The sequence below is a fragment of the Homalodisca vitripennis genome, unplaced genomic scaffold, assembly GCF_021130785.1.
Source record: "Homalodisca vitripennis isolate AUS2020 unplaced genomic scaffold, UT_GWSS_2.1 ScUCBcl_1354;HRSCAF=4868, whole genome shotgun sequence".
NCBI lineage: Eukaryota > Metazoa > Arthropoda > Insecta > Hemiptera > Cicadellidae > Homalodisca > Homalodisca vitripennis.
Genome location: NW_025777476.1, coordinates 3,733 through 21,052, shown reverse-complemented (window position 1 = coordinate 21,052; position 17,320 = coordinate 3,733). Strand labels below are relative to the sequence as shown.

General features: G+C 33.3%; 1 protein-coding gene across 1 annotated transcript in view; it reads right to left on the bottom strand.

Moving 5' to 3' along the window:
• The window catches only part of LOC124371391 (mitotic spindle assembly checkpoint protein MAD1-like), a 34,145-nt gene extending 18,356 nt beyond the window's left edge, over positions 1–15,789 (bottom strand). The window contains exons 1-5 of the mRNA XM_046829722.1: positions 15,353–15,789; positions 10,453–10,625; positions 8,149–8,316; positions 5,072–5,278; positions 2,073–2,203 (exon numbers count right to left, since the gene is read on the bottom strand). Of these exons, the coding sequence (XP_046685678.1) occupies positions 2,073–2,203; positions 5,072–5,278; positions 8,149–8,316; positions 10,453–10,625; positions 15,353–15,638 (965 nt within the window). The 5' untranslated portion in view covers positions 15,639–15,789. The remainder of the gene's footprint in view (positions 1–2,072; positions 2,204–5,071; positions 5,279–8,148; positions 8,317–10,452; positions 10,626–15,352) is intronic.
• Positions 15,790–17,320: the final 1,531 nt, after the last annotated feature.

Sequence of the window (17,320 nt, the reverse complement as noted above, 5' to 3'; positions counted from 1 at the left end):
CTTTTGGCGAGGTTGGTTATACCTATTCATTGAGATTGCCCAATCATTCTCAAACTCTGTGGATAGGTACAACACCTGACGCTTGTCGCACCATTTTGCTATCAAAACACCATTGGCGTACCGTTCTGCCTTTTCTCCTCTGGCAAGACGAGCTGTCTTGAGATCTAGCGGAACATGCTTTCGGTCTGAGCGCATTGTGCCGGTGCAGTAGGTTTTCTCACTCAGTAACTCGGTTGCAAGGGGGTAACTGATATAATAATTATCCATATACAATGAATGGCCCACCCCAAGCATTCCCCTCATCAAATACTTGACTACTTTGCTAGCATGACCTTTTCCTCCAAGTTCACCTCCCTTCCCAGAATACACAGTGAAACTTACACAAAGTCCATCCGGTTCACATAACGAGTAAATCTTGATACCATATTTATGGCGCTTTCCTTGAATGTATTGTCGAAAGTGCAGACGTCCTCTCCATAGCACCATTCCTTCATCAATCGACAACTCTCGACTTGGGTAGTAGATGGTTTTCATCTTTTGATTGAAATAGTCAATCAAAAGCCTGACTTTGTAGAGGCGATCATCAGGTACAGTCTCTTCGTCACTTTCATAAAAATTTAAACATCTTAGGATCAGGAGAAATCTGTCTCTGCTCATTTGGGATCTCACGAATCCAAAATTAAACATACGATCAGTTTTCCAGTAATCGTTTAGACGATTGATTTTTACAGTTCCCATGTGAAAGATTAGCCCGAAAAATTTTTTCAGTTCAGCCACTGTCAGTTCCTGCCAATTATTTATTCTTGATTTTATTTTGAGGTTAGGGGAAAATAATATTTCCCAGGCATTTTTGTTAGTGGCAGACACAATTTTTTCCAACAAGGTATCATCAAGTAGTAAAAAAAAACCAATCGATAGGATCGTTTGTTCCGGGGGCAGGTACAAGCAATTTGTTTTCTTTTGTGAAGGGAATTCTTCGCATACCTGCAGTACGAAGTGACCATATTGGGTCAGAAATCACTTGATCAGCTTCCTGGTCATCCGTGTCCTCATCCTCGATGTCCACAGGCGCCACCACATTGACAATAGGCGGCGCGTCAAGCTGGGCTTGGTCAATGTCACTCTCCGGGCCGGCAGACGCCACAGAATCGTCAGAACTACTTTCCACATCACTCTCACTCAAATAGTGTCTTATTTGGCTAGAACTAGGACCATCCATTGTTCACAACGAAGTTCACAGCCCCTACAACTATAACAATACACCAAACACACAGATTAGCCGATGAACTCAACCCGAACCACGTGGAACAACAAACAAGGGTACTCTACACGCGGCGCGAAATATACCTTCCTCACGCAGAAGCTGAAACAGCACTGACGTTGTGAAATCTAGAAGGTGGCGTGACACCGTCCGGTGCCGAACGCACCCGAGGACACCCGAAGCGCGGCACCGTGCGGTGCCAGCCGCATTCAATGTGTTAAAATGAAGCATCTTCCGTAATTCTACAACTAAAATTAAAATTGAGAAAGTGTTTGAGGTTTAACACTGTTCTTATGGAGATTTGAAGATCACAGTCAGAGCAGCCAGGCGCTGTTTCTTAAGGGTGAAATGTATCCTTTAGAATAGAAACTGCAGGATTATTTTTTAAAATGTTTAAAATATAAAAACAACTTGCTTTTTCAGACAATGCCCCATATCTAGATTAGAAAACATTATTTATATCAATTGTAGATAGACTGAATATTAGCTAATGACTGCTAGGCTATGGGATAACTTTTAAATCATGTATTTAATTAAAGGGCAATTCAAAATGTAGTAAACATTTAAATTAAGTTAATTTGTTAGATATAAAACATAAGTTTGTTTTTAAACTCAATGTTTGCAGATCATTATATCTTACAAAACATGCATGTATTGATTAAATAGGCAAGTAGTACCAATAAAGTGATAGTGTTTGTGCATAATATATTTATAATTTTGTCAAAGATAAGTATGTTAGGAAGTATGATCATAGGACATTTGTAATATTCAGTATTGCATAGTCATGTCACAGATTTGTACTTGTACTAACCTCAGATTTTTATTATCCTCCTTGAGCAGACTAATTTCCCGCTCAAGTTCTGAGATCCTAAGCAGCTTGTTCTGCTGAGTCTGCGCCAGATTATAAGCCTCTTGGTGAGACTCTTTCTCATACTCCAGCTCCTGAAATAACCATCACTTCACAGTTAATCGTATGAAACTAGATATTTGCCAATGTAAAGTATTACAAAAACACTTGATACCTAAAATATAGTTTCTTCCTCAGGTTAAATAATTTAACATACAGCAAATAAGGTTAAGCAAACAAATAATACAACAAGACATGTGACATGGTGCGGCACTGGGTGGGACTAGAGCCGCCATCTTGGCGTCAGAGTGTTTCTACACTCAGCACACAACCATCTATGGTAGATTGTGTATGTGCCTACTGTAGTGGAGTGTTGAATTGAGTGCTGTAATTTAAAATACTGCCAGTTGTAAAGTGTGATCTGCGATAAAGTTTTTGTTGGAGAAAATCATAAACCAATTTAAATGTATTGCCAGATTTGTGATGTGTACGGTCAAGGAATGAGTGAAAGTGAGTAATGTAGTGGTGCATTGACTTTAAAATTGGATGAACCAGTGCTCACGATGAGCATCACAGTGATAAGCCTAATCTTGCGGGTGATGAATTAGTGACAAAAATCAATGAACCAATCCGTGAAAATCGTCATTCACGATTACAGAACTCTCAGAACATTTCCTCCAAATTTCATGAAGTTTATTTCACTTGGTAACCACAAGTTTTGTGCCAGGTGGGTTCTGAAAAACTAACAGAAGACCGCAAAATACAGACTTGATGTAGCTCTGATATTTTTGGAAGACAAAAGTCATTGTACCGTAACCGGCGACTAGATTTGTTTAAAGCAAGGCACCTGTAAAACAAACCGATAGTTGATGGAGTAGGGACACACTCATTTGCCCAAGAAACTGAGGAAGTGTCTGCACATGGTGTCAGCAAGAAAAATCATGAGTTCTGTATTTTGGGACACCCACAGAGTGATTCTAGTTTATTTTCTTGAACATGGCTAAATTATTATCTCAGAGAGGTATTGCCAAACACTCAGAAACTTATGACGTGCAATACAAAACAAGCATTGGTATAAACTCAGTAAAAAAGTTTTGTTTTCCACAATGCTTGTCCTCACACAGTCAGTCGTACACAAGAGCTCGTGGATGGTAAGTTATCAACCATCCGCAGTACAACCCAGATTTGGCCCTAAGCGACTACCATCTGTTCCCAGCAATGAAGACATGGCTCGCTATGCAACGATTTGACACTGACGCTGAACTGCATGCCAATGTTAACCAGTGGTTATGCTTAATTTACAAAGGCAGGAGTCAGTAAACAAATATTTTCAGCCTTAGATATTCAAACAATTTATGGGCTATATATAATGGAAATGGTGTTAGCAGTAAGGCTTGCTAGACAGTTTACCTAACTAGGCACTTTCCACAACTATTCAACAAGAAACCAAAATCAGATGGCAGCCCTAGAATTTACTATGAAAAACACCAACTGCATTAGAATTTATAATAACTCACCTATAGAGATTTTAAGAGCAAGCCATTTTCTGAATTTTAAAAAGAAGCTTAAAAAGTACTTAATTGCCAGGTGGTTGTATTCTTTTCATGAATTTTTCCAACAACCTTAATACTTAAAATGTATTATTTAAAACTATATTTAATTTGATACTCAACGTTGGTTGTACAAGTCACTGTAACTATTTAAGTTAGGTTATTATGTTCATTGACATTATTTCATGTTTGTATATATATTTGTTATGTACAAATTTTGATTAAAGTTTAATTTGAATTTGAACCTTCAAAATTTAAAGAATAAAGACTATAATTTTCACTTTTTTCATTTCAAAACGTTTTACTTTCTGGACAGCCCTTGTACATACCATCAAGAAAGAGATAATATTTCAAAGTCTTTAAATTAAGTATTTATGTTTTTGAATTACTTAAAAATGTAATGGCATGTCTGTAAATAACCTGTTACTCATTTTATATTTTTAACTCCTCATTCACTTTAAATCTTACATAATAATATTCTTTCTAAAAACTCTTTCATGTTTGAACAAGTATTTGAATAGCTACAAATTAGAATACTAATATAATAATAAAGAGCAAATAAACAGCAAAACTGTGTAAAGAACATACAAAATATATTTTGTTTGTTACTAAACCAATAGTTGCAGGAAGTTACAAATAGTTGCAATAATTCTGTAAGATAGCAGTACAAGTTAGGAGGAACTGTGATGAAAAACAACTAAATTACTGGTAATGAGGAGATTGATAAAACATTTCATATACTACTTCTAGACAGCACCCCTAGACATGCACAAAGCAGAGAGCAATGATAAGGCAACTGGAGGTAATTAGCTTATAGCACCAGGCAACCCGTTGTGGTGATTAGATGTAATCGCCTGGGAGAGGGTTAACACAAGTCAAGTTTCATGTAAAAAAGGACAAAGGACGAAGCCTTTTAACAACATTCTTTTAACGACAGAGTTAAATCCACTACAATTGGCACTTGCTATCCAGGTAACAAAACACACTTCATTTATAAGAAGGAAGTGGCATTAATTTTAAAATATATAACATTTAAGTATAATACATGTATCTAATTTTCTGCAGGATATGTTTTTTGAAGATTTTTATAAGAAATCTAATAATTCCAAAAATATTTATTTATATACTTTAATATATTATTTACAACATAGGAATAAAATATTTTTTTAATATTCTCTGAGTATATTTGAGTTAAACATACAAACATAAAAGTTTTATTTTACATGATTACCAGTATATTGGTATGTATTATACATACATTTATAGGTTTTAATATTGTTTTAATATACTTACAGTTTTATATAGCAAATATAGTTATGTTAGCTTGGATATATCCAACCCTGCCACTTGGGAATCTTAAACAAAACAGCTTGAAAATTAAAGCTCTTCCTGAATTTCGTCCAGTATTCTGACCTTGATACGCTGAGTAGCCACGAGCAACTTAGACTTGTCGGTCTCCCACTGCCGCAGCTCCCTCCGTCTGTCACGGAGTTCCGTCGTCAGTTCCTCTGTTAGTTTCCGAGCCTCTACCAGCTCTGCCCGTACTCCAGCAGCCTCCGCCTCCACTCGGGCTAGCTGACGCTCTACCGCCTCCAACTTGTCTCGGCTACTACTCTCCAGCTAGGCAGACAGCACCACCAAGTTTTAGATTAATTTTTAAACATTTACTTACCATGTTGACTGGCATAAACATCACAGACTCTTGTTGGTTTCATACCAACTAGCCGTATGTCAGAGTAATACTTAATGAAATATACACTTGTTACACATCTATGCTAGTTTTAAGAGATACGACAGATATGGACCATGTGTAGCTGTTCTGTACTTGGAGATTTCAGATTTCTATATTGGAGTTGCATGGGCAATTCTCTTTATGCATCAATCATTATATTATTGCATGTTATTCATTCAAATTTCATATAATCTTACTTCATCAGCATTTTCTATGGCTAATTATTATAAGCTATTTTCTCTGGCCACCCTTTCCTATTGTTTTTAGTTTTTTTTTTAAATATAGCAACTACAAGTACTCTTCAAAATGTTATTTTTCAAGTCATGGATTTACTAATACGTTTCTTTTACACTCTGCATATTTAGTATTCATCATGTAATAACAAAAATCAATAAAGAATCCTGCAATAGTAAATACATGAATATGTATTTGTAAATAATAAAATGAAAAACTCATCTTAATTCAGTGTAGAGGCTGTATTCTAAAATAAAACCAATTATCCTCTCTTCAAAAAATGAGCTTTCAAAAAAGCTAAAAGTATAAGATGATAATTATAAGATTAAAACGTTTTTTAGAAAATTATTAAAAGTTAAGAACTTGAGATGCCAATTAATTGTAGTTCTAGTTGCATATAGATACAGAATCTACAATAAACTGATATGGGAGAAATAGACGGCTCAATAGTGGTAAAATTATGAAAGAACTGGAACTGTCTTAATGGTTCAATATAATTACAAAATTCTTAATTTGCCTTAACCCTAGAACTGTTAATCGACATAATTATGTCGGTTAATGCCGCTTTTGTGGTGTTAACCGTCAAAATTTTGTCGATCAAACATTCCCTCGTATAATTACTTTTTATAATATACTCCGGTAACGTATCGATATAATTCATGCACCATTGGATTCGGGAAGAAAAATGCTAATGAACAGATGAGTTTTATTCCTCTTTGTATTATGGTTATGACGTAGCAAGCTTGTTATTTTGAACGTAAAAGAAAACACGACGCCGTTTGTTGTGACCGCCATATTGCCGCTGCCGTTCTATATCACATTCGTGCCGAGCTGTGGATATTTGTAAGTTTTAATAGTTTTACGCGTGTTTTAGTGTCGTATTTAATGTGTAGTGTGTTGTTTGATGTCGTAGTAGTGTAAACATATATACTTTAGAATAAATCAATTTCTATTTACTGAAATATGTTTGAGAAATTACCGGCTTTGTGTAGGCTATGGCAAAATGACTTGGCTAAAATTCATTTCACATAGTTTGTTATTGGTTTCACTTACTAAACGTTATTTATAGCACTCTTTTAGCTCTGAAGTAACTATTTATTTTTGGTAAATAGATAGTTTTCACAATAAAATATATATTTCCTGTAATTTCTTTGGTTATATATAATAACTGTTTGGGTTATTCTATATTTTTTCAATATCTTTAGTTATATTTATAGTTTTCTAACTACATAATATTTCCTATTACTTATAAACCATAAATTTATAAATTTTGATATAGTACAAGCTGTAGAAACTATTTTATATTTTGCTGAATGAAAATGTTTCGCAAAATTTTTGAATAATGGCAAAATTTTACTTTTTTTACTTTTCAAAAAATAATTTATGGTAATTATTTCATTACTACTGTATATTCTATTTTATTCTAAGTAATAAAATATGCAAAATAACATGTATTCATAGATAAATGTATTAGCAAAACTTGTTTTACCAAAGTCTTACGTGTACACCCGATTTTCAGAATTTATACGCATCGCTGCTTTTTGTTCTATAGCTTTATGATGCTTTCATAAATGTGTATAATGTTTATATTTTTCTGAAACTAGATAAAATTTGACACAGAATGGCTATCTCACTTATAAATATTTCTCACTATAACTTCATTTGCTAGGTATGGTCCCCCCAAATTTAAGAAATATTTTTCGTAAATTTTTATATTTGATTAAAAAAAGTGTTTATTAGAAAATTTTTTATGGTTAATTTTACAATATAGCGCAATTCTACGTTTAATTCTGAACACAATAATATATACTCTTATTTATATTGCTTTTATTTTATATTTTTTAATAATTGTTTTAAAAAAACCTTGCGCGAAGCTCCAAAACAGCCCGACACTACAGGATGAAATGACCGCCAGTTCTAGGGTTAAGCATACTCGAAAAACCATACACAATTAAATGCAAGTCTAGTGTTCAAATCATGTTTAAACTGCTGAAAGGATATTGAAATAGTTGTCTTAGGTTAGTTACTTAGTCCGAAAAAACTATGTGACAATTTTTAAGAAAACAAACTCAAGTAAGTCATAAATGCAGTATTTCTGAATCCAGATATCAAAATCTAGATGTAATTCAGAATTTTCAATAGAGCTGGGTTTTAATAGGTATTTTTTTTAAACCATGCCATCATTCTCTGCTGACCTTCTCTCAAAACAGATCTGTTAAAGGCTTGTCTAGATATGATTAAAACCTCTCTTGATGGGAAATCCAGCTTCTCGCTTGATCATCAAACAATTAGCCAAACCTAGCTCAAATTTCAGAAAACTTCTACAACCAGGTCTTTTGAAGAGAAAGAGTTTTTATATTATAAAACATTCTAAAACCATGTTCTGTCTTTATTTTTTTACTTTCAAAGTATTAGTTACAAGTCTTTAGCAAGTAGTTGTTTATTCTTTCTGTTTTGTGGTTCAGTTTTTGAATTGATATACCACTTTAATTACATAGAGATAAATGTTGAAGGGCTTACTAACCTCTGCCAGTTTGTCCTGCAACTGAGCATTGTCAAGCTGTAGTTTCTCACATCTATCATCTGAAACATATTTTTCTTGTTTCTGTGAGTTCCGCAACTTTTCCAACTCCTCACGTGCCTCAGCATCTCGCTTACGAATAGTTTTCAGCCGATGTTCTAGTTCATGGATCTACACAAAAGCCATATCAAGAGTGATTAGTTGAAGTATAAAATCAATGGTTAGTACTTTTTCTAGCACATTATTCATACTACTCAACAATTCAACAATATTCAGAATAGTCCGATAATGATTTTTCAGAACAAAAACTCTAAAAAAGTTGAAATTGTCTTCAGCTTCAATTTTTGATACTGAAGGAAATACAATTTTTTAAATACTCTCATTTTATATGATACCCCTCATGATTAAAACCACTTTCTGAATTTAAGCCAGTAATTGGTGACATCGTTGCTGCGACGGTCAAACATCTCCATGAAAAAGGCATTTTATGAAGTAATTATAATGCTTTTCGATAAAACCAATGGTAGCATTCGAAAGCGGAAAAAATAAATGTATAAATTAGTAAGAATGTCAGTACTTTTTTATCTTTGATATAAGTCGGAGAAAAGAAGAATATTATATTTAATTTTCATTTTTGTAATGATGTAGTGAAACAAATAGTGTTTTGTTTCAAAATAACCCAATATTCGTAATCTATGTAGGCCTTGGCTAGAAGTGTCAAGTTTGTTTAATTTTATATGTTGAATTTTACCAACATTATATGCATTTGAAATAGATAGGAACTATTTATATCAATCTAGTGATATAACAGAGTTGTTAGACAGTGAACCAGTAGACCATAAAAGTGGTGGTGAATCTGATTAGGCCTAGTGTAAGATCTCAGTGCCCCAACTGAAACTAGGTTTATAACTGAACATTTTTGTTATAAAAACGATTTTTATAAAAATTAGGAATATGTGTTTACAATACAGAATGTGTTTTGTGGATAAATAAAATTTTGTTGTTTCAAATGAGAAGAAAATTTGAACATTGCCTCCAACTTTGGAGGTACAAAGAAAGTTTGACACAAAAAAAAATAAAAAAAAACATTTCCGGATTAATAAATATGGTAAGTTGTGTTACATACTTGTAATTGTTATCGACAAATTATATGTTACTGCTGACTCTTGATGTGATATAATACCGTTTCATGTAAGGAAAAAATATTATTGCTGTAATATAATATTTTACCAGGATAAAGTCGATTTTCATAAAATAATTCTCTGTTGCAAGTTTTATCAATATAAAAATAAAAAAGGATTCAAAATTCTTATAATTTTTATATTTTGGAATTTTGATTTAGTACAAATATACCACTTATGTAGATATGGTCCCACCCCCTAAAACAAAATAAAAAATATAACAAAGCTTCAAATAAAAAAAAAACAAATTTTACTTATAAAAGTATGCATAGTAAAAATATAGATTTTAATGGAAAAAGTTATATAAAATAATGCATAATCAAATAATTTTTACTATTTTTTACATGTTTATAAAATGCCATTGCAAAACCTGGAAAAGTGGACTGCCGATAGAAGTCATTTAGTTGCCAGTTCTTGGGTCAAGCAGTTTGAACATTAAAAAAGTTTAATATGCAATTTTCTTTAAAAAAAAAACAAATAAAAATATTGAAAATAAAACTAGAAATTTGTTGTGCTTTTTATGTGAATGTCATTTGGTAAAAACATAGCAGGTTAAATCAATACCACACTATACACAACATAACAAGTAATTATGGATCATACAGTGCATGTGCAACAATCCTATTTATACAAATATAACTTCCTAATTATAATGATATTTTATTAATATTCAAACCTATTAATTGATATCCTATTAATGAACCACCAATATTCTATCTCGTAAATAACGGTTAAAGTGATTATTTGATTTTTTTTGTATTGAGTGAATATAAACTCTTTGCACACTTATGTTGATACCACGTTACAAAATCGGCAGATACAAATCTCCACTGTATAACGGGCTTTCGTAAATCATGCCATGCGCCCAATGAGATAGACGTTGCTATGCATTTCTTTATTGCGTTTTTATTGTTTAACCGTCTATGGGAGCAAATGCAACAAATCTATATGATAACTATTTCTATTCTCTTGTAATCTGACATACAACAATCACTTGAACTGAACAATGTTCGTAGTCAACACTGTATAGATAGGTCCTTCAACATTTTATATTAAACCATTAAGTGTAAGTATTTGAAACTTAATACATGTTCCAAATTACAGGTTACTGGCTAGTGTTACTCACCTTGATCCTATCCCTTTCTATTTGTTTTTGAAGGGCATTTTTTTCTTGTTCAAAAACGAGCTCTGTTTCTTTGCGAAGAGCGTGAACCTGACTAAATCTTGTCTCCAGAGAGGCAATTTGTGCTCTGGCCTCTGTCAACTCAGCTTTCAAACGCCGTGTTTCCCAAGGAGAGGCTATTTAAAACAATCATCCAATTAGGACAGTATGTCAAACAGAAATCAAAATTTTAATGTCAGACCGTATCATAACACTTTAGGGTGGTTCAGGAAGTAAGTTTTATGTTGACAATGTTTATTGTCAGTTTTCAAGTATTCAACAATGTTGCTAAAAAATATCTTTGAGCTTCAGAAATCTAATACAACATTTTATGAATGCACACTTATTTCTAACCTGATCTAACGTACAGAAAATTTGGTCTTAAAAGTTAACCCTTTCACTGCCAACATCTTGAAAACTGAACTTTGGGAATCTACACTTAAACTGTCTGTTTTTCTGGACGTTTACAAAATTAATTATAAAATATATTAAAGGTCACATTAGAATGAATTTAAAAGGAGCTTCTAACAAGAAGCTCCCAGACCCGGTTTTTTTATATTGAAGAATATAATCATCAATACCTAATATTCGCATCTCGAATCCTAGACTATCAATTGATATAAAAGTATCTATAGTCCTAAATAACAATCATATGTTTTAAATTAAAATATTAGTATATAGGAAAACTTATAAATAATAAACGAACCAAAACGAAATAGATAAAACAGGAAAACATATAAATAATTATGAGCCAAAATTCGTATGGGTTACGTCATAATTATTTAATTGTTTGTAATTATACACATGTAACTATATATTGTTATGTGTATGTATAATTATTATAATAATAATTATTGTTATATATACACGCAATTCTATATATAATAATAATACGATTACTATTTGAAAGTGTTTCCAGCTGTTGATATAGATTAAGTTAATTGTTCAAAATAATTAATCAGTATCGATTGGTTATATCGATGGTTATGATTAGGTAATATCGTGGGTAGGGTACAATAAGAAGACCCGGTTTTTTTATATCAAAGAATGTAATCATCGATACAGTACCTAATGTTCGCATCTCAAATCCTAGACTATCAATTGATATAGAAATATAGTCCTAAATATCAATCATATGTTTTAAATTAAAATATTAGTATGTAGGAATATAGGAAAACTCATAAATAAATAAGAAATTACATAAATAATAAACGAACCAGACCGAGATCGATCAAACAGGAAAACTCATAAATCATGATGAGCCTCAATTCATAAGGTTCATGTCATAATTATTGAATTGTTTATAACTATACACACGTAATGATAAATTATTGCGTGTATGTATAATAATTATTATTGTTTTATATATATACGTAATCGTATATAATAATACTAAGATTACGTGTATTATTTGAAAATGCTTACAGCTGTTAATATAGATTAAATTAATTGTTCAAAATAATTAATCAGTATCAATTGGTTATATCGATGGTTATGATTAACACTTATACCGAAACCCTGGCTGTCAAACGTTTACCGAAACCTCCGGTCTGTGAGACCTCTTTAAATAATTTAGCTTCTATATCGTATGTGTATGTTAATAATAAAAGTAAATTTGCACTGAAGGTTTTTTTAAATGATACCACAGCATTTTAAAAATCTTAATGTATAAGTTTATTGTCAAAATAAAAATAAATGTATGTAAAAGAACATTTTAATATAGAAACTTTTAACAAGTTCTTTCGAGCAGCTTACACATACTTTTCTACTACACCCAAGGCATATCGCCTTGTTACACTTAATGCACTTGTAAGCAGTTTTTCGTTTTTTGGCAGAAGGGCACGTTGAACAAGTCTTTCTCTTCTCAAGGCGATCACTGGGGTCCTCTTCTCCTTGGACGTCTCTCTCTCGATGCTCACGTGGCAGGTCATCCCCCAAAGTCTTCTTTATAGCTTCTCTTACATCTCTTTGAAGACTCGGTGTAGCTAGTCTCTTCTGAAGGTGGGGAACAATCAGTCTGTATCCTAGTTCTTTGACAAATTCAAAGCGAGTCATTACAGGTGTATCTCTGTAGCTCATGTACAAAATGAAGCTATTGACAGTGCCGATATTTAGCATTCTGTAGAAAATCGCCAAGGGCCATCGCCTGGTCTTTCTACCTGTGGTGAATATGGCACATTTCATGTCCAGTAAATTGACACCACATTTTGTGCTATTGTAGTAGCAGATCATTTCTGGCTTTCCCTTTTCTTCATTAGTCTCAATGGTGTGGTGCATTGAAGATACTAGTAAAACGGCTCTGTTCTTTTTTGGAACAAAGCTGAGAAGTGTCATATTTCCCCTAAAACCATAAAGGGAAGACATAACTGGTCTTTCAGGATGTTGGAAGAAATCTTCTGGGATTTGTCTTTTACTTTTTCTCATGGTTCCAACGTAGGTTAGCTGTCTCTTTGCAAGTTCATCTACAACTTCTATCGATGAAAACCAGTTATCGCCGATGACATTTCTGTTACTAGTAACAATAGGATGAACCAGTCGAATCACAGACTGTGAAGGAATATTGAGTGACTTTTCTCTTTCACTGAGACCTAATGAGTCACTACTCTTACCAGTGTAAATGTAAGCATTTAGAAGATACGAAGTTTTTAAGTCACACAAACACAATTTTTAGTCCATATTTCTTTGGCTTCTGTGGCATATATACAGTTTTGAAATATTTCAGAAATGGCAGCTGTCTCATCTGTTATTTTCCTCTGATCACGTGTTGCTGCGTCATCAAATCTGAGGCACATTAGGAGGATTTCATACAGTTTTAACCGACATGGTGGCACTGTATATAGGGCGGCTAAAAGGACCTTTAGTGAACAATGATGGTATTTGTTCATCATTGAATCTGAAAATGGAAGACAATATATGCAAGCCTATAAGGGCACTTATTTCTTCAACATCGGTATCCCTATAGTTGTTTTGTTTGGTCTGTTGAGGTAACTTTGATCTCACACTTGCTAGCTCTTTGTTGGTATTTGTTACAATTGTGTGTATAATACTAGTATCAAATAAAATATTCCATACCTCTTCCTTTGTAGGCTGATTACCTAGAGTCCTTGCTCGTCCTTTTATTCCTGGTAATGTTCTAATTATATTTCTAGCGGGAGTTCTAACATTTCTTGGAGGCTCTTTGTTATTCCATGCATTTGAGGCACCAAGTTGTGTTTTGATTGTTCTTTCTAAATAGTATGTATCTTGTTCATCGTTCACTTGTAACATATTCTCCACTACAACTGGCCCGTTTCTAGAAACTTCTAGTAGATCATTATCCTGTTCCTCTTCTCCTGAACTTGATTCTTCAATTAAAACATCTTCAGTATCAGTGAGATCAAAATCTGGGTCCGCATCTGAGTCATCTACTACACTGCTGTCATCTTCGGAATATCCTGAATGGTCACCACGAAGGAGCCTGCCGATGTAATCACTAAAATTTGGATCACGTGGATCCAAGTTTTTTGGTTGTTGATTTGAATGATCCATTGTACTTTACCACTTTCTAAATAAACGTTCAAAAATCTAATAATGTATACAAGTACTTAGACACATTTATATTTAGCAACAAGTAAATACCAGAACCGGATCATTGTAAAATAATAATAACAAAAACACAAAGCACACACAACCGAAACCTCCGGTATGACAGACCTCGAACCTCAACACCGAAACCATCGGTTACTGAGACCGGCTCGTTTTTCAATATCAGTCAATATAGGAAGAACACCACGCTGAAACTGAACAAAAAACTGCATGCTTGCTGAGGAGGGCGAGGGAGGAAGGTACTGTTCAGGCGGGCAGCTGACGCTAGACAGTGTCGCCACTATTAGCGGTATCAATTTACAATAAAGTGACCATGGAAATATATGTTCTTTTTTTTTTACCTGAAAACTACAATTTTTCCTGAAAACAATAGTGAAGAAAAAATTCGTCGGCAACAAAAATCAAAGGAGTTACAATTTTTTGAAATCCTCCGAAAACTCTGTTTTTGACAGTACCTCTGGCAACACTATACATATTTGACAGTTTGGTATTACTCCGTGGCTCTCTCAAATAAAGAAGGGACGCCATTTTGAACTATTTTGTTCCTCCGTGTCTATTCTTAACCTCCTAGTTCAGTAGTGGTAATGGCACACCTTTGTGTTGGATGTTCATTAAGGTAAGTGATAAGTTACTGAAATGATGCTGACTAGTACGTTAATCCTGTCAACGATGCCTGCCCGCTGCGCACTGCTTGCTCTTTTAGAAAAAAAATTAACTCGAGCTTGCAAAAGTCGAATCCCAGATCACGTGATGCCCCTGCTCCTTAACGCAATAATGCCCGAAAGTCATCAATATAATACAATAATATACTTTCCCCCCAGTTTATATGCACCTGTGATAATAATACTTGGCTATAAATGCCCAACCCATGAAAAAAAATCCATTTTCCATGGTCACGCTATTGTAAATAAATACCCTATTAGCAAATGAAATTCCCTTGCGGTCTATGAGACCGGGGTTTCGGTGATAAGTGTTAAGTAATATCATTTGCCAATTTCGATATAAAAACCGGGTCCGCTTATCGTACCCTACCCAATATCGTTTACCAATTTCAATATAAAAAACCAAGTCTGCTTATTGATCTCCGTAATCAATTGAATATCCATTGTCAGTTCGACCTTTAAATCAATAGGCTATATGCAATTATCAATAACAATAAGAGTTGTTATTCAATATAGTAAAAAATCTTTATATTACGCGATCAAAAAAAACCATCCAGTATGCATATTACACTCATTAGAAAACTAACAAAATAGGTAGATCACAGTTGGCTACTTACCCATAACAGAAGACTCACTAACTTTTGAGGAATCAATTGAAGAATCAACAGAATCATCTCCAAGTTTTAACCTTTTTGAGGGTCCGCTATCATTTTGACTTTGAGAGAAAGAATCGTCAAAATTAAGTTTGGTTGGTTTCGTAGTACTTGGAGGTTGTATTCCAAAAGGAAACATGGGCCTTCCTCCCATTATTGTTCTTCGAGTTGATGCAGGATTAGATCGAAATTCGTCCAACATTTTTATGATGCAAGTAGGGTCTTTATCCTCACTACGATTCATATCCATGAGAGTTTTCAATCAATTAGTCTACTGAAAGTGAAAAGGAACAATTTTCTACTATGACTAGCCTGGAGCTACTACAACAGCGTCGTTAACATTTCCTAACCTCACCGCCACCCCGATTCATTCAAACTTCAATTCAAACTCAGCCAATTCACCAGAATCAGCAAACCTGCAAAAATGAAACAGAAATACCAACTGCCATACCGCCTATGATAATGGGAGTACACTATTTGAGTATAAAAAAAGATATTGCTAAATTCCTTAAAAATAATATACATCAAAGGATTCACCCTTGCACTGTAATCAATATAAGGATCCTTTAAATTTATTGTAATATAATAGCATTTATACACACTGCATCATATTGTTTACATGTTATTTCTTACGATCGATGTAGTTTAATTGGTAATGATCTGGTGTACTTATTTTGGCCTTGACGCATCTTTAATTGACTCTCGAAGGTGTAGTCGTCTATATGCCCATCAATTAAACGCTGTACAAACCAATTTTAATCCATCTGAGTATGTATATTATGGTAAAGGAAGGGCCATAGTATGTTATTTGGTTGTTTTTAGGTATTCTAATAACGAATAGAAGAGTAAGAGATTATAAAAGTTTTCAATTCTCTTTCAAATCAGAGAAGGTTTTCTTGGGTCATATTTCTAATTAAAGAAGCTGCTCATTTTAAGCCTTGTAAAATTATATTTGTTTTGTGGCTTTCGAGAAAGGTCACTATTAATCTGATTTCATAGCTATGGTTAGTATTTTCATATTCAGGTGTTTATAAAGCTGAATATAAAACGATTTTTCGAATGTACAAGCTAGGTACAGTAAAAATATTTAATGTCCTAAAAATAGTCTAAAACGTATCATTAATGGAGAGTAACCAACATTACAGTGATTCATTTTCTTTTATATTAAAAATAGTATATAATTTCTGTACAAATGTTTAATGAAACGGCGCCCCACTGAATCATGGAGTAGTGAATGCGAGACTTGATTAAACACTGGTTATATTCTTTTCAAGAGATTATAGCAATTTAATTTTTGAAATTCTGAAGTAAGCATTTATCCTCAATTTTCGTTAACTGTTTACTTAGGTTAAAACCATCCCCATATCTCAGCACTGGAAAGTCAGCCATTAGGTTTATTTCTCTACAAAAACATCTGATTTCTGAAAATATTTTAAATTCTTAATTTTTTGTTCGAATAGAAATTAAATGTGTTTTGTTTGGGCTCAGTTATAGTGTTTTAACTAAAACTATTAGAACAAATAATTCACCTTCACAAAGACGATAATTTCAGGTGTATTCCAATTTGTGAATTTGTTGAAAACGCAGTCCTGTCATCTGAATACACAAACCAATTTATTTTCGAGATTAGCTTTGTGGATTAATGTGAATTAGAAACATGAGGTAGCCCAAATCGATCTTAGTTGAAATTTGATTTGATGGTCTTAAATTTGAATGTATACATACTTTCAAATTCAGTTGCTCATGTATGAGCTAACTTAGGACAAGGCAGTGTATTTGACACTACACTGTAAAATTTGCATCAAAAAGTCAAAACTCTTGCTCATATCTGCATACGTTACCCTTCACCATCATTTACTGTGTTAATAAAATCGTTCATTAAATTGGCGAGATCCAATTTTGTTGACATTTTTTTGAACCCATAGCAGCAAC